The sequence below is a fragment of the Manis javanica genome, chromosome 8 (genome assembly GCF_040802235.1).
Source record: "Manis javanica isolate MJ-LG chromosome 8, MJ_LKY, whole genome shotgun sequence".
NCBI lineage: Eukaryota > Metazoa > Chordata > Mammalia > Pholidota > Manidae > Manis > Manis javanica.
In genome coordinates, this window is record NC_133163.1 from 124,797,768 (window position 1) to 124,816,469 (window position 18,702).

The following is an 18,702-nucleotide window of genomic DNA, read 5'->3' on the forward strand; positions in this document are numbered from 1 at the left end:
GACAACTGGCATACTCAGCAGGATTCACTGTAGACCAAAAACAGAACAGGCTGCCCTCATGGGAGGGGTGCTTCAGCGGGCTGCCCCTATGAATGGGGAGACATTTGAGTGTCCCCAGTGGGCATGTGGTCTGAGGTGGCTTGCCTCCTAGAGGGCTGGGCCCCACCCCAGGACTGGAGGCAGGAGGATATGACCACTGAGGCAGCAGGGGTGGCCCTTGTCATAATAAGGAGGTCCTCTAAGGAGCAGGGTGCCCGTGAGGCAGCGGGAACTGTGCGTTGGCTGTTCCTCGCAGTATTTAGAAAGTCTACAGGTGAGAACTGCAAGAGACACAAGAAACGGCAGCACGAGAACACGACCTGTGCAGTGCCGCAGAGTTCTGAAGAACGAAATGGCATTGATATGAGAGGGGGCAGCATGAGAATGTGAGCTGCAGGGTGCAGTGTAGTAGGTAAAAGATTCTTTGCGGAATGAGACAGCAGTGCTGCCAGGTGCTCTGAAGAAGGCAAATGTCATGAAGGAGGAGGAGGGACTTCCGAGAGAAGCACAGAAGAGGCGGTACAAGAATGCCGGCTGTGCAGCATTGAGGTGAAGGTAAGACAGCTGCTGAAGACTGAGCCGGCATTGCTGTGAGGCACTGTGGAAACGGTAAAGGGGGTGGCAGCGGAGGCGCTCGGGGGAGGGGACAGAAAGGCGCCATCAGCGTGGAGGAGCTGGGGAAGGATGAAGGGCTGCAGCCGGGGGCACTGACCCCTCCTCTATTGAAAGCCTGCACAGTTGTAGTGAAGAAAATAAAGATGCAGCAACCACGGGTTCCTCTGGGAGAGGTGCAGCCCCTCAATGCTCCGCCCCTGTACTCAGGCTGAGCTGGTGGATTTGGGCTCCTGGTTTTGGCAGAAGCCCCCAGAGTCAGTATCAGCTTGGCTTCGGAGTCTTTGGGATGCAGTCGGGGATGGAATTTTTCTGTCTGGATCAGAGATGGGGAAGCTGGCTTCCCTGACCTTTCATCTTGCCTTGAGGAGTGATTACAAAAACCCCAGAAAAATCACTCCCTCCTCATTCGCATCATCGCCGCGCCTCACGATGTATGGCTTGATCAGGGTGATTTATCGTCTTCCCCCACTAGATGGCAGACATACGCCAAGCTCCGACAGGTGTTGTGGGCGGTAGGCATGAAAAATGCCATTTATATTCCTGAGAATTATGGCCTACATGAGGAACCCTTTACTGTGGGAATGAGAAATGTGCTTCAAACGGCCCCTCTGCCCTCTCTGGGCCCCTAGTGGCCATGCCTGCCCCTCATTTAGGACAGCCCGTAAGTGAGGTTATCCATTTGGTAGCAGACTTGGGAGAGGCTGAAACAAGGACAGCACAGAAGGAAATACAGTCTGCTACTCAGAGGAAGAGTTTAAAGGGTCCCATGAAGGTCATGAAGACCCAGATATGGGTTGATTTGATAAAGGCAGGGACAGAGAGAAATTAGATGGAAAGTCAAAATCTTACTGGAGCCGTATTAGCAATTAAAGCCAGAGCAGCCGTTTCGGCAGTCCACTAAAATGAGGACCAAGAGATGGAAGCTACAGACAAAGTCACAAGCCTGGCCTGTGTGTCTGCACTTTCTGGTGGAGAGGATGAAGAAGCCCTCCAGGGAGTGGAGAACGTAGGTATTGTAAGGCCCACCATGGTCCTTTTAGTTCACTAAAACGTGTCTTGTTGCCCTGAAGGTTAATCTCCCTTAATGTCAGTGTGTATTGGGCACACACCCTAGCAAAAAATATTGCTTGCTGGGTGTGCACAGAAAGTGTGAGTCATGAACTCATCTGAGTACAGCTGGTTTAAGTACAGCTGTGATGACCACTTGGTGGCAATGGATCTCCTCGGACTTGATGGTTATAATTTTTGTTACCTGTATCAAAATTTTGTTGTATCATAATTTTTGTTATTTGTATGTTGTTGTCATCCTTTGTTGCTGTTGTGGAATCTGGTTATAGAGCTCCAGCTTTCTTGCACAGGGACCATCACAGAAGATAGAGAGTGCATAAATTGTGAGGCAAGAATCCTGGAATGGGGTGGAGTGCAGAGAAAATTAAAGTTCCTATGGCCAGGATTCCCACCTGACCTTGGTCTACTTGCTCACTGCATCCATGTGGGCAATATGTTATTACTAACTCGATATAAAGAGCTCACCATGTCTGGGCTGCAGGAGAGCAGAGGCTGGAGTGGTGGCAGTGCCTAGGACAGAGACTGAGATGGCCGTGGGGATGGAGAGGCCTTGGAGGCAGAGACTGGCTTGCTGTGTGCAGACCTGCTCTTGAGGTGCATGGCATTGACTTGCCACCATGAGAATAAAGCTGGGTATAAACCCTTTCACCTCAATAATGTCCATTGTCATTTTTTGGTTTCACTGAATCAAGAGTGAACTTACCCAGGGCTGAAACCCACTGGCAAGACAAGCCAATTTGATCTTCAAATTTACTCTGTTGAATTTTGCTTTTAGCAGTAAGAAGAGGTATTTTTTTTATTTTGTTATCATTAATCTACAATTACATGAAGAACATTATGTTTACTAGGCTACCACCTTCACCAAGTACCCCCCACACACCCCATTACAGTCTCTGTCCATCAGCGTAGTAAGATGCTGTAGAATCACTACTTGTCTTCTCTGTGTTGCACAGCCCTCCCCATGCACTTTCCCCACATTATACATGCTAATTGTAATGCCCCCTTTTGTTTTCCCCGCCCTTATCCCTCCCTTCCTACCCACCCTCCCCAGTCCCTTTCCCTTTGGTAACTGTTAGTCCATTCTTGGATTCTGTGATTCTGCTGCTGTTTTGTTCCTTCAGTTTTTCTTTGTTCTTATACTTCACATATGAGTGAAATCATTTGGTACTTGTCTTTCTCCAACTGGCTTATTTCACTGAGCATAATACCCTCCAGCTCCATCCATGTTATTGTAAATGGTAGGATTTGTTTTCTTCTTATGGCTGAATAATATTCCATTGTGTATATGTACCACACCTTCTTTATCCATTCATCTACTGATGGACACTTAGGTTGCTTCCATTTCTTGGCTATTGTAAATAGAGCTGTGATAAACAGGGGTGCACCTGTGTTTTTCAAACTGGGCTGCTGCATTCTTAGGGTAAATTCCTAGGTGTGGAATTCCTGGATCAAATGGTATGTCTATTTTGAGCTTTTTGAGGAACTTCCATATGGCTTTCCAGAATGGTTGAACTAATTTACATTCCCACCAGCAGTGCAGGAGGGTTCTCCTTTCTCCATAACCTCACCAACATTTGTTGTTGTTTGTCTTTTGGATGGCAGTGATCCTTACTGGTGTGAGGTGATATCTCATTGTGGTTTTAATTTGCATTTCTCTGACAATTAGCGATGTGGAGCATCTTTTCATGTGTCTGTTGGCCATCTGAATTTCTCCTTCAGAGAAGTGTCTGTTCAGATCCTGTGCCCATTATTTAATTGGATTATTTGCTTTTTGTTTGTTGAGGTGCGTGGGGTCTTTATATATTTTGGATGTCAACCCTTTATCAGATCTGTCATTTATGAATATATTCTCCCATACTGTAGGGTAACTTTGTTCTATTGATGGTGTACTTTGCTGTACAGAAGCTTTTCAGCTTGATATAATCCCACTTGTTAATTTTTGCTTTTGTTTCCCTTGCCCGGGGAGATATGTTCATGAAGAAGTTGCTCATGTTTATGTCCAAGAGATTTTTGCCCATGTTTTTTTTTATAAGAGTTTTATGGTTTCATGACTTACATTCAGGTCTTTGATCCATTTCAAGTTTACTTTTGTGTATGAAGTTGGACAATGATTCAGTTTCATTCTCTTACATGTAGCTGTCCAGTTTTGCCAGCACCAGCTGTTGAAGAGGCTGTCATTTCCCCATTGTATGTCCATGGCTCCTTTATCATATATTAATTGACCATATAATTTGGGTTAATATCTGGGGTCTCTATTCTGTTCCTCTGGTCTGTGGGTCTGTTCTTGTGCCAGTACCAAACTGTCTTGATTACTGTGACTTTGTAGTAGAGCTTGAAGTTGGGGAGCAAGATCCCCCCAACTTTATTCTTCCTTCTCAGGATTGCTTTGGCTATTCGGGGTCTTTGGTGTTTCCACATGAATTTTTGAACTATTTGTTCTAGTTTGTTGAAGAATGTTGTTGGTAATTTGATAGGGATTGCATCAAATGTGTATATTGCTTTGGGCAGGATGGCCATTTTGACGATATTAATTCTTCCTAGCCAAGAGCATGGGATGAGTTTCCATTTATTAGTGTCCTCTTTAATTTCTCTTAAGAGTGTCTTGTGGTTTTCAGGGTATAGGTCTTTCACTTCCTTGGTTAGGTTTATTCCTAGGTATTTTATTCTTTTTGATGCTATTGTGAATGGAATTGTTTTCCTGATTTCTCTTTCTATTAGTTCATTGCTAGTGTATAGGAAAGCCACAGATTTCTGTGTGTTAATTTTGTATCCTGCATTTTTGCTGTATTCTGATATCAGTTCTAGTAGTTTTGGAGTGGAGTCTTTAGGGTTTTTTATGTACAATATCATGTCATCTGCAAATAGTGACAGTTTAACTTCTTCTTTACCAATCTGGATTCCTTGTAGTTCTTTGTTTTGTCTGATTGCCGTGGCCAGGACCTCCAGGACTATGTTGAATAACAGTGGGGAGAGTGGGCATCCCTGTCTTGTTACCAATCTCAGAGGAAAAGCTTTCTTTCAGCTTCTCACTGTTCAGTATGATGTTGGCTGTGGGTTTATCATATATGGTCTTTATTATGTTGAGGTACCTGCCCTCTATACCCACTTTGTTGAGAGTTTTTATCATGAATGGATAGTATGTTGATGATTTTTATTCTGAACTCTCTTTCAGGAGTCACGAGGTCCATATCATTTAAATCTTTCTCGGGAGTTGTATTAACAATTTTACTCTGGACCAGGTTCCTTTGACATTTCATGTTTGTATATGGCGCCCTCTAGTGTTCAGAAGCTCTGTTCTGGAGCTGCTGAGCCCCTGAAGCAGGGGAGCAGTACTGGTGCCTGGGGGGAGGAAAGAGCTGTTCCCCGCCTCCCGGCTGCTGTGCCTGCCTCCACTGCCTGAGCCAGTGGGCCGGGCACACAGGTATACGTTTTTGTCCCAGGGCAGCCGGATATGGATCCCTGCTTTCCACAAGCAGCTGCATTCCCAGCCTCCCCAGGAACCCAGCCTGTCCCAGCTTTCCAACCCCGTAATCAGAAGAGTATGATGAAAGCACCATGAAATGTAGGTTTGGGCTCCCAGCGCAGATCTCCGGCACTAGGTATTCAGCAGTCCCAGGCCTCCACTCCCTCCCTGCTCCGTTTCTCTCCCTCCCCCAGTCTGATTGACAAGCTAAGTAGGAGAGGGTGGAGGCCACTCCTTTGAACCAGGAACTAACATATCCTACAGGTCCTTGCTGGAAAAGGAGCAGCTAACATCTGCAAAGCTCCCAGCTGAATGCTGCCAAATTCCCTTACATACTTAACATGTTACTGCACACAGAATGCTATCTTCCTGGCCTCTGCCCTGGTGGGAGTTGGTGGATGAAGGGCTGTGCAGTCCACATCTGCTCCTTATGGGCTCTGTGACCTTGGGTGAGTCCCTAAATCTGTGGGTGTTCTGACTTCCAAGTATATAGACAGGAGTTTGGATGGGCCATTAAGGAGTGATTCAGACCTAAGACAACTTTTATGAATCTCTGGGTTCCAAGCAAATGTCACATAAGAAGTTGTTTAGCAGTGACAGATATTTTCTGTGCCCAAAGAGTTTTTCTGAGGAAACTGAACAGAAAAAGAGCCCGGGTGGCCTGATGTGACCTCCTGGCCTCTGACTATTTGGCATCTCTAATCTCTGTGTTGACTCACTGGAGGTACCCATGTAAACCCAGGGAGTTATGCAAGGGAGTTCTTCACTCAACAATCCCAACACCTACCCTTCTCTTTGGTAATCTTCATCCAGATTTGACAGGAGCTGTGAGCCCGCCATGGAAAGGTCAACTGCAGCCAGGGGCAAGTCCCGGTAGGCAAAGTTCACCAACTGCACAGGGGCAATGCTCTTTGTTTCCTCGTCTACTTGTTGGGAGATGATCTCAACTTCAGAAATTCGTGCTTCTATGGCAGGCCTGTAGTGGAGAGGAGGCGGCAGGGCGAGTCATCCCTCAAGAACAAAATAATGTTTCCGTTCCCAAAGGAAAGGAGGAAGTACATACCAGAATCTATGCTGTGCTGGTGGAGGGCAGCGGAAGTATGAGGTCACCATTCTTTTGCACTGGCCACCCCAGGGACTGGACTGACACCCTAACAGCCTTAGCTCCTTCACTAGTTGAGAAAAAGTACAAGTATAGGGAGAGGAATTTCTCAGACATTAAAATATGAGCTTTGAGGGCAGGGTCCTTCATCAAGGGACATAAAGACCCAGATGGAAACTGTCAACCTGCAAAATCAAGGCTTAGACTTTTAGGATTCTTGGTCACTGGACCTTACATTGGGGTAATATATTCTTTTAATTTGTCTTCTGGGTTTTTGTGAAGGTCCTTTGAAATGCTCTACCATCTATATCACAACAGAGAAAAGAGGTTTTCGTTCCCAACCAGGTGTACTGCCAGTGGTGGTGGGGACAGAAGGCAGCTGCCCCTGGGAACTTCTCCCTCCCTACTTGGCCTGGTCCTACTACATCTCCATCTTTAAGGCTGAGAGCAAGAAATGGGGGCCACTTGATCAAATGTCTGAGGAGTTACAGGTCGGTCTCCTCCTATGTCACTGTCAGGCTTGCCCAGGGCACTGCAAGTAACCAACAACCGCAACAGGTGTTACGGGGCATTCCTGCTGTGGGCAGCACCACCTCCCAACCCCCAGATGACATCTGGCGATTTGTGGAGGCAATTTCGACCACGGTGACCATGGGAGGTCACTACTGACATAACAATTACACATCCTGCAACTTGCCCAGCAACTTCAGGAGGTGTGCTGCCTAAACACCACTAGCAGCCCTGTGAAGAGACACCGGGCTACATCCTTTCCTTTAACTTCCTGGGGTGTCACCTTTGGTCCCCCCACATCCTTGACCCTGTTTCATCCTGGAGAATCTGAAGGGCTGGGCCTTGTGACTCTGACCAAACAATGAGAGTCAGAAAGCAAAATGGTATGACTGGAGAGGAGTAAAAATCACACATTTGAGGGAACACTGAGAAGCCAGCTCTAATTCTGAGGTGACAGGCAGCCTGCTGACTCTAGTGCCCAGTTCTCCAGGGTCTCCATTTCTCTGATGGAAACATGAGGAGGTGAAATAGAGGCTCCCTAGAGTCATTCTTTTTTTCTTTATGATCTGAAATGGGTGAGAGAAACTTGGGGCAGGCAGGAGGGACTCTGGGGTGACAAATCAATTCTGAACTATCCTTTTCCAACCACCATTGAAATCTAACCAATAATACACAGTAGTAGTTAACTAATAATACAAGTTTAGAGCTGAATCTCTCACCTCTTTTGTTTGAATTGTCCCAGTAATTGAGGAAAAAGTGGGATTTTTATTTGAACATCACAAGTTGGCTGCCTAACCTGAATTCACCAAGTCATTTCCAATGCTTCAATTCTTTGGTAGACCCCATTTAAACCTCTGCTTTTTGCTACCTGTTAAGCACAGTTAATAGTGCTCATCATTGTGTGACATTTACAAAATGACTTAAGGCTCTCTTCAGGTAGAATAGACACAGGATGTGAGGCTTCTGTTTCTCAACAACTGAAATAAAAGTATGGCTGTTTATTGGGAAAATACTGACTCCAGGTGTTTCTAAAAATGTAGATGCTGAGTTGAATTTGTTATTTTTTCTTCTGGACTACTCAAAGAAACTGAGTTGCTAAACTGAACAAATAGGGCTTTCTGATCAATGGGGTGTTCGTGGGAGGCTGGGTTGCGCTGCTGAGACTAAGAGGCTGTGGCTTTGAGAAGCACAGAGCAAGCTCTTCTGCCTTCCTGACTTCCCTTCCGTTCGCCCTCCTGCCAGTGGTCATAGCAGCCCTACACATGACCATGTCTCTGGCCACAGCAGGAGCAAACAAGGCCTCTCTTGGCAGGAGTGAAGGACTTTCAGTTCATAGTCTGAGTACTGAGACTACCTCCTTGGATATGAAGAACATAGTATGGTGGACAATGTGTATTAATGGCTCCATTCCACACACCCCCTTTACCATGTGACTGCAGCTCCTCACATCAAAACAAATTTCCATAATCCTTGATTCTGTGTGTATATGATTTTTTTTTTTTTGGCCAATGGAATGTTAGTGGATATGACACAGGCAGAGGTGTGAAAAGAATTTCTGCTTGTGCTCTCGCCCCTCTGAGGTTGCCGTTAGAAGGTGACCAGCCTACCCTAGGGGAGGGTGACAGACACATTGAGCAGCGTCCAGTCTCACCTAGATCAGCTGACAGCAAGCTAAGCCCCACATCTAAGAGTGATGCAGCCAAGCCTGGCAGAGCCATCTGGCCGGCTACCCCAGACATGGGAGGAATAAGCATTTGCTGCTGTGTTCTGCTAAGGTCCTGGGGTTGGTTGTCATGTGGCATTACCGTGGCAAGAGGCGGCAAGCTCATGCCCCAGATGACAGCGGCCCGGCAGGCCAGGCAGCGTGGTGTGACTGGAGTGCTGCGCTCACCTTGGGGTTTTTGCCAGTGAGTCGCAGGACACAAAACAAGTGGCTGCTTTGCCTGTGCCTGGTTAGATGACTGGTTGGTCTACATGGCTTAGTTTTTGAGAACTGAAAGTAATTCTCCGTTAAGAGTTCTGTCCCTGGTTTCATAAAGCCTGCTTTCAGAAGCCCTCTCATGATTTCTAAATCTTGCATTTCCCCTTTTGTAATTCACCTGAAGCACCTCCGAATCTCTCCTTGAGGTTTGCTTTCTGAAAGGATTGCTCATTTTCTGTGGCTTCCTGTGAGACGCAATGTGTGTAGTGGTTGTCTGAATCAGAAGATCCTTGTCTTATAGGAAAGAGAGTTTTGGATGCAGAATTCCTCTGCTCTTTCTGAACTAAAAGACTAGATGACATTAGTGAAAAAGCAGATTTTTAGTGTCAGGCTCAAGGACAAAACCACCTTAATCTCCTCCATCCTCACAGGGCTGAGGAAGGAGCTGTACCTGTGATTCTGAGGCACCAACTCTGCGTCCAAAGACAGGAGATCCCAGTGTTACTTACTGTGGGTTGGTCATGTTGAAAGATGCAACCAGAGCCACGGGTTTTCTTGGTGTCTAGTGGGGCCCAGCTCTCTTGATGCCTGATGTCAGCATTTCTAAGTGTGAATTCTACAAGACATACAAATATGTACCCTGAAGGCAAATAATTGAATAGAATGAATCTGTTAAACTCAGGTGTCAAGCCAAAGTCCCCCTAAAGCTCATCTTAAAAAAACAAGTTCTTAGAACTTTCTTCCATGTAGCACTTTTCATCAAGGTTATGTTTGAACAAAGTGTATGTTTATCCTATGGGGGATGACAATAGACATAGTTTTTCACTTTCAAAGATGAATAAATGGTCCAGAGTGACAAAATTACTTTTCTATGTCCCATAGATGGTGGAAGAGCCTTATTTGGACACCAGATTTCTTATCTACAACTCTTTCCACTAAATGGCCATAACTAAGAAAACCAGTGTAATTTGATACTCCATCTTTAGGAATCTCAAAAAATCTCAAATGTTCTCCCACAGTGAAAGAGGCATCATACCCTGGGGCCAGATTGCCTGGGGCAGAGCCTCACTCCCACTTACTAGCCTTGTCATCTTGAGTAAGTTAGTTAACCCCTTGTCCCCAGTTTCTCCACCTGTAAAATGGGAATAATAATAGAACTAAATGATTTAATATATGTAAAACACTTAGAATAGTGTCTGCCATGTAATATCGACTTTTATTATCATAATTATTTCATAAATTTAAATTGCACTATCTTAAATCTGAGCATATTCCAAAGCACTTTGGATGACTAAGTGTAAAATTTTCTCTGAAAAGCTGGACTAGGTAAATAGACTATACTTTTCTGTAAACCAGTGCTATGGTATCGACTAGGAGATGGTATGTAACATTCCAGCAGAAAGTCCACAAAGAGATAGACCCAGGTTCTGGGTGATTTTGAACAAGTTCCTAGGGAGGTTTCTCAGAGACAATACTTGTTCAAGTCGCATTCTACTGCAAACTATTTTGCCTCAAAGACATCAACACAGGGGAAACTCCCCTCCCAGTCCTGAAGCTCGGCAACCAGAAGCAGTTGAACTGGAGAGATGAAAGATGTGACATTGTGCAAAAGGAAAGGGCACTCCCAGGGGGGAAGATGTCAAGGGGTGGATGAGAAATCTGTACAATGAGGAAGCTTCTCTGAGTTCTGTGAAATTTAAAAAATGAGAACTCAAGTTAAAGGTACTTGAGAAAATCTTGGTAAAGTCTGAACTTAGAGCAATTGGAAAGAACAGAGATGGAGAGCTTTCTAAAATTAGAAGGGTTTTAATGTAAGGAGCCAGCATTTCCACACCAGACGTTTGTGGGACAAAAAAAAAAGCAAGGGGCAACAGCAGGGAGAATTTGGACTTTTTGTGACCACACCTTGCTAAAAGCTTCATCTTACCTTAGTATATCTTAGTAAGAAGGGCCTAAATGTTAAAACCATATTAAAAGGTACTATAAAATACTATTATAGTATTTGGGATTGTGTATTGATTGTACAGTAAGTTTTATAAAATTCCCCATCCTATAATATGAATTTAGTCAGTCTCAATCTGAAGCCTCAAATTAATAAACTGTTCTCAGTAGTAAAATTGGTTATATTGTGCGCCTAATTTCAACTGGCAATGAAATCAGGTAACCGCAAAGGGGACAACAGGAGAGCAATGCCCCCTTGGGGAATGGTATTTTAACAAGTGATATTCCCAGCACTTTCTGTACTACGCAAGGTACTGGCCCTGTGTCAGATGCAACAGGAAGATCTTTGCTTTCATGGACCTTCCAGTCTGGGTGGACAGGCAAGTTTGAAACATACAAAACTCCAAAATTTTTGTGTGAAGAACAAGTAAAACTTGACAATTCTCCTTATAAGTAATAAGCAGGAACTGCTACAGTAATATAACATGGCTAATACAAAACGTATACAAAAAACAGAAATGAAAATGATTTTCAAAAATTTCTTTGACCTTTTAGGAAGGAAAATTTCAAGTAAGCAGAATTGTAGAGAATTAGATAATGAATTTCTAGTTACCTGTCACCCAACTTCAACAGTTATCAACTTGGACAATCTTGTTTTCCTCTATATCCCTGTCCCATTCCCACCCCTCAAATTATTTTGAAACAAATCCCAGGTGTCATTTCATTATCTGTAAATGTTTCAATATGTAGCCTAAAGAAAAGGATTCCCTTTAAAAGACATAACCACAAAACTATCATTACCCCTAAGTCAACAACACTTTCTTTATATTATCAAATATCCATTTCCCCATTTGTCCTGTGATTTTTTAAGGTTTGTTGAATCAGACCCACACATGATGACTGGTTAATGTAACTTTTAAGTCTCATTTAATCTGTAGGTCTCTGTGGATAAAATGAAGGTTCCTGTGGCCAGGATTCTCACCTGGCCCTGGTCCGCTAGCTCACTACACACAGTTGGGCAATGTTGCTTTGACTCTATATAAAGAGCTCCGCCCTGTGCTCTGGGCGACATGGTGGCACAGCTGCAAGGCTGCAGGAGAGCAGAGCAGAGGCTGGAGTGGTGGCAGCTCCAAGGGCAGAGACTGAGACAGCTGTGGGGGTAGAGGGGCCCAGAGGCAGGGACCAGCTTGCTGCATGCAGACTCGCTCTGAGTGGACGGGATTCTAGTGAGTGACCTGCCACTGTGGGAATAGAGTTGGGTATAACCCTTTCACCCCAAGAATGTTCCACTGGCATTTTTTGGTCTCATTGAATCCATAGTGAACTTTCCCTGAGCTGAAACCCACTGGCAAGACAGTCTTCCCCTCTTTTTTCCATGCAGTGTTTTAGAAAAACTGAGTCATTTGTCCCAGGAGTTTCCTGGATTATGGTGATTCTGGATTATGGTGATTATATCCCTTCAGTGTCATTTAACAAGTTCCTCTATCTTCTATATTTCCTGTGAATTTTACTTAGTCAATTGACTTTAATCAGATTCAGGTTCAGTTTTTTTGGCAAGACTATAGGCAGTGCTGTGACCTGCATTAGGAGACACATAATATCTCTTATTCCTCTTTTTCCTCTTTTTGTGACACAAACAGCCACTGATGCTCACTTCCTAGACCCATTAATTCACAAGGGCTTGCAAAAGGGTTATTTTATGATTTTATCATCTCTTCTTCAGCTTCTATGAAGGCAAATTCTTGCTGATCAACTTTTTAATTATCCTAAGGTACAGTCATATAGGAAAGGAAGGACAAACACTTAGCTTTTCCTCCTTTATTTATTGGTTTTCAAAACAATGAATTGGTATCTTGATATCTTCCAGAGTTGATCGATGAGGTTTTTTTTTTCCCCCGCAGGATTATACATTTTAATGCTCGTTCAGTACGGGTTGAGTGGAGGAGAAGATTGTCTGGGGAGGGGGCTGGTAGTTTCCTGGAGAGAAGACGTGGGAGGGGGAAAGAAATGACTGGCATCCTCAGGACAAGGTGAAGATAGGCGGGAGAGGACAGAATCATTTGGAGAAACGCTGGGGGGGGCTGCTCCAGTCAGAGGTTTTGATCCTTTACAAGCAGCACATTTTAGAAGGCAAGATCCCTCAAGACGATGTCGTTTAAAAATACTTCCCAAATAAAATAACCCCCAAGCCCAAGCCTAGCATGAAGCAGGTGTAGTCTAGCACTCTATAAATGAACATCTGAAGTGCAAACCTGCTTCTCATAAACCTGGTAAAAGCAGAAGAGAAAACATGGATTTGGATTTACTGGTCTGACTGTGCTGGGTAGTAAAGCTGTTTGACTTTGGTAAAATTTCAGTCTCTTCCACTTGTTGCTCATGAATCTTTGTAATTACCAATATCATGTTTGCTTGTCCCAGCCAAATCTGCAAAGTTCAGGCTGACATCCTAAGAGTGTCAGAGGTGAAAAAGGTTTGTAAGATCAAGTAGTTCCCTTACCTACCAGGTAAAAAAGCCTATAATACAGCTCACCTGTCCCCAACGGTACCCTGGCCCATTCCTCCTCACTGGTACAACAGCCCCTTGGCAAACTTCACCTGCTTTTGTATACATTCCATTGGTTCCCAAGTTTGGTTTTACTCAGGTGGGCTTTGGGAAAATATAAATTCATAGGCTGCATTGCAGAAATGCTGAATCATAATTCTGCAGGTGAAGAATGAGATTTTTACATTCCCCAGGTGTTTTTGACATGCAGCTACTCCACTTGACCCTCTGTATCAGTGGTTCTCAAACTTTCCATTGCACCAGAATCACCTGGAAGGTTTATGAAAACAGATTGTTGGCACCACCCACGAGAATCCTTATTTAGGGTGTCTGGAGTGGGAGCCTGAGAATTTATATTTTCAACAAATTCCCAGGGGAATACTGATTTGCTGAGCCACAAACCACATTCTGACCTTCTGAATCAGAAAGTTTGCCTGAGGGAGGATGTTATTTTTAATCCGTATTTTGCAGTTGAAGTTAACTGGTTGCAAAGCTACTGTGGTGGAATTGTCAGCAGAACTTACTACCCTGGCCAGGCTAACAGGTTTAACAGAAATACTTTCATTAGTGCATAACAGAAAATCTGACTAATGGTGAAGAATTAGTCTAATAATAAGAGTCCTGGAGGCCTTGGCTCAAAGATATCACCAAGGACCCAAGCTCTTTTCATCCTTCCATCTCCCCATCTCCTGTGTGATGCACTACTTATACGTATATTGTCATATGGTTGCAGAATGGCTGCTGCAGTTCCAGCTTGTACATCCTCACACCAGCTCCAAGCAAGAAGAAATAAAGATTAAGAAAAATCTCACAAAGCTCTAATCATATTCAGCAGGCACTATCTTTCCAAGCTCTCTAGCCAACATTTGCTGCTGATGTCTCCTTGAGCAGAGTTGGGTAACATGGCTGCAAAGTTGTCTGAGACAATAGGCAGCTGGTCAAGGAAGTAAGGAGTGATATGAAAGCACAGAGCAGTCATGATGACCCGGGGGGCTGGGCGTACTGTTCTCACAAACAAATCTCTGTTCTCTTAGCAAGAAGTGAGAAGCAGCTGTTGTGTGTGTAACTGGTTATCTGCCAGACTAGATGTGGACACTTTTGACATGGTTCTGAGACTCAGCTGAGTAAGTTCCCTGGGTTTCCAAATGAGACTGAATAAGTGTTGGTAAGTGGCCAGCAAGGAAATATAAAGAATGTGCTCTCACAAAACTTTGGGGCTCTTTCATTTAGAGAGCATTGCATGTGTGTAAGGTTCAGTTTTGACACCATAAAGCTTGCTATAGGATCTGCTCCTAGGGAGAAGCCACTGAGCGCTGGCACCTTTCACAGACATGATGTTCCACACTCCCAGGAGGAGACAGCTGTGTTTCTTCTGCTAGATGAGAAAGATTTCTGTATTACAACTCAAGGACATCCTTGTTATTACCTTGACCCATTAATACCTTGCTCCATTAACAAGGAGCTAAGATGAAGAAAATCAATCATGTACCCGATTGTTCTCCCACTCTAATCTCCAGGCCATTGCAAAGTTCTCAGCTGCTAAGTGAGCAGCAGTGGGCCCACAGTGGCTCTCTCTTCCAGGTGCAGCACAGGGTCCTGGGGACCCCTCTAACTGCTCTTGTCTGCTTCTCTTCACTTTTCAGTAACGCTGCCTGTCAATTATTACCAGTCTCATGAGGTATGGGAAACAACGAAGCAAGACCCGATCATTGCAAATTACTCAGGTATTCAGAGAAGAGAATTGAGAGGATCATTATCATATATTTCCATTCTCCTAGATACCTTTTTCCTAACAAACACTTCCCTAAATTGAACATACCGTGTCCATTGGCTCCTTGCCGCTGGCCGGCCTGGGCAGAAAGGACACCCCCCATCAGGCATTCCTCCACCCAGCCTGATGTCATTTTCCCTCTGGAATTCCGCAGATCTGGGGAACTTAAATGTCTACGATTTGGGGAAGCACGAACAGTAAGCCAGGGCTGTGTGATACTATGCCGAACCTTGCCCACCCCCTAGATCAAGCAAATCTTACATGTAAATGCCACACTTTGCAAATCTCCAAAACAATATTTTGCTTTAACATGTTAACTAAAATATGTTAAGAATCCAGGTATCATTAACTGCCATTGAATTCAACACAGCACCAGGCAAGTGCCTATTCTTTGGTAAATGGAAGGAAAAAGTCCTTTTTCTTTAACGCTTTCATATTTCATATGGTAAGATATAAAATTGACCCCTTTACCTTGCCTGTATCAATGTCCCCTTTGCCACTGTTACAGACTGAATGTTGTCACCGCTCTCGAAATTCCTATGTTGCAATCCCACCCCCCAGAGTGACAGTGTAGGAGGCGGGGCCTTTGGAAGTAATCATGTTGTGGGGAGAGCCTCACGCATGGGATTAGGGCCCTTATAAGAGAAAACATGAGAAATGGTTTCTCTCTTGGCCACATGAGGACAAAACAAGGATATGGCTGTCTGCAAACCAGGAAGAAGCTCGCATCAGACACCAGATCTGCCATCACCTTGGACATCGCATCCTCCGTAATCGTGAGAAAAAAATGTTTGCTTTTGAAGCCACACTGGTCTATGGTGGTTTGTCACAGCAGTCAAAATGGGCCAAAACAGTCACCTAACTTTACATTCATCTTAGCACACTAAAAGATATGTAATAAAACATTATTTCTGGGTGTGTCTGTGAGGGGGTTTTGGGATGAGATTAACATTCGAATTGGTAGGCTGAGTAAAGTAGGGTGCCCTTCCTGAGCGAGTGAGCCTCATTCAATTCGTTGAAAGCCTGAACAGAATAAAAGGTTGAGTGAGAAAGAATTTTCATGCTCTTCCTCACTTTCTTTGAGCTGGGACATCGACCATCTGCTCCAGACTCATCCTTGAACTCACACCATTGCCTCTCTTCGGTCTGGTTTCCGTACTAATGTGAGCCAGTACCTGATAATAAATGTCTTTATTAATACATGCTTATATGTCCTATTGGTTCTGTTTCTTTGTAGAACCCTAATACATCGGCAAGCACGAGAAGCGCTCAGGTGACTGGGCTTGTCCGCCCTTTTGCACATCGTCACGATGACCTGTACGCCCAGGCTGGCCTGTTGGAGGACGCCCGGCACTTCAGCCACGGCTAGACAACAGCCCGCTGTCCCCTTTGGCATATGGATGAACCTGGTCAAGGTCAGGATCACCAGCTACGCCCAGCCTGATCTGCCAGCCCACAGACTCATGAGCTGAATACAGTTTTTCTTGAAATTTATTCTTCAGTCTTTTATAACACCTTTGTTGTAGGAACAATACTAACCATTGATATTATTAGGATAAATGAGACAAGGTCACAGCGCTCAGGAAACTCATGGATCAGTGATGGAGACAGATGCATGGATATAAATTAAAATTCAAACGTGAGAATAATGAGATATTACAAAAGAGGGCTTTGAAAGCTGTAAACTTCCTTATAAATATTAAGTAACTGATGACTCCACACTGGCAGACATGATCTCCCTCTTTCTTCAGCCGTCTGTTAAAAAAAGGCTTTTTTTAAGCCCACCAAGTGTTTTGGGGTGGTTTACTAATCGGTATTACTATGGCGACAGATCACTGATACATTATAGACAAATATCCATTGCAACACATAAAACAGTAACAAAGATGTATATTTTTAAAACTCTAACCCTCACACCATCCTCTATCTTAACCTTCCACCTATAAATCCTTGCTCAGAATTATGTAAGCGTGTACTCACATATATAGGCTAATTTTTGTGGGTTTGTGTTTAACAAAATAAAACCAATTTTGCAATTTGCTTTTAACATTTAGCAATTTATAATGGACATCTTTCTGGTCAGTAGATAACAATTTACATTTTTTCTAATTTCTTACACGCACACATGCATACGGTAACTATATATAAGTTGTCTGCCATGAAATTCAAGGTTTCAGTGGTGCCGCTTCTTCTTGCCTTCTTCCCCACATCACCTGCTTCACCGTCTCCCCGACATACAGATACGCACACGCACGCACCGCACACCATCAGACGTGGTATGCCTCTCCTTTCCTTTGTGCTTATATAATTATACACAAATAAACATTTTATTGTTTGTTTTATTTTAAAATATGTATTATTCATACTTATCTACTTTTTGCTTTCCCCCACTAAACAGTATCTTGCAGAAATCCCCCTCTTCTAAGTCAAGTAGTAAAACTTGAGTTTGTTCTTTAATTGGAGCGCATGATATTCCATGGTGGGGATGCTTCATAGTTTAGTTAACAATTTCCCTATTGATGGGCAGTTTTAGATTTTGGGTGGGGGGCACTATGAAAAATGCTACATTAAACATTCCTATTTACATTCCATTATGTACTGTTATCTTTAATTGTATGAAATGGGTTCTCAGGAGTGAGACTACTGGGCTGAGGAGTACATAGTTTCAATTCTAATGGCTGAAACAAGATTGCTTTCCAAAGGGCTGTAAAGTTCACATTCCATAACAAAGTAAGAAACTTCCCCTTTGAGGGGAGAGTCCTAGTCATTTGCAAGCTGTTGAGGGTGGCTATACACCAGATATGCCCAAATATTGGCTTTATCATACCCTCTTCCCCATGCAGAAGTAACTGGAGGAAAAATGGAGGACAAAGGTGAAACCAAAAATAGTGATATATATCCTTACATCACAAGAAAACATTTAAGTTAACTTAGGAAATATCATCACAGTATTCCTATGAGTTGTTTCAGCGACAGCCAATCCCCTGAGAATCCTGTTGTCTTCTTTGTTGTATAAACCCTAAACCCCTAAGCTAAACCAATCACATAACCAGTTTCTGTGTTCTCTCCAGTGCCCCTCATGCCACACCCCTTCCCAGAACTTAAAAACTGTCAGTGTGGGTGGAAATACGGCAGGCTTAAATGAGATGCAGTTCCTGACCAGCTGTATGAAAATCATCATCAAAGAATTTTAGGAAGAGTCACTCACTCTTTTTTAACAACTAAGTATATCGATATGCAGGTCAGTGCCCAGCACATTACCAGAAACTGCTAGAAGGTGGCGCCAGAATTCCCTGTAGTCTCCCCGCCGCTGCTGTGCTCCGCTGTCCCCTTCATCCCCAGGGAAGTCAGATTCCCTGTCACAGACACCAGTCCTTGCATCATGACAAGTGCCTAAGTGTTGGCTAGTGTCTCATTTGACCACGAATGGCATGGAGTCCCTTGGCACCAAGCTGGGGATTTTGGTTTTAGTTAGGAGTTGGGAAAAAGTGCCACTCACCAATTCCTCTCTTTGAAGAGGGATTTATGGAATGTCTTTATGGAAGCTCCCTGACTTGGAGCGGTCCTACATGACGCTCCTGTGTGACAGCGCTCCACGTAAAGCTCTTGGGATGCTGGGAAGTTCTCACTTCCTTCAAAACAACACCGCTTCTTCTAATGGTAGAGACTGTAGGAAATTGCCAGCCAAGGTCTCTGGATCACTGATGGCCTATCTGTTGGTCAGGACTCC

At 44.0% G+C, this 18,702-nt stretch overlaps 1 protein-coding gene and 1 long non-coding RNA gene across 2 annotated transcripts in view; one reads left to right on the forward strand and one right to left on the reverse strand.

Annotated features, from left to right (window-relative positions):
- The window catches only part of TMEM266 (transmembrane protein 266), a 170,471-nt gene that overhangs the window by 96,483 nt on the left and 55,286 nt on the right, over positions 1 to 18,702 (reverse strand). The window contains 2 exon segments of the mRNA XM_073212231.1: positions 5,973 to 6,161; positions 9,228 to 9,334. Of these exon segments, the coding sequence (XP_073068332.1) occupies positions 5,973 to 6,161; positions 9,228 to 9,241 (203 nt within the window). The 5' untranslated portion in view covers positions 9,242 to 9,334.
- Positions 260 to 17,322, forward strand: LOC118970874 (uncharacterized). Its single transcript, XR_005059058.2, has 3 exons — positions 260 to 648; positions 14,845 to 14,925; positions 16,210 to 17,322. It is a non-coding gene; the product is annotated as an uncharacterized lncRNA (long non-coding RNA).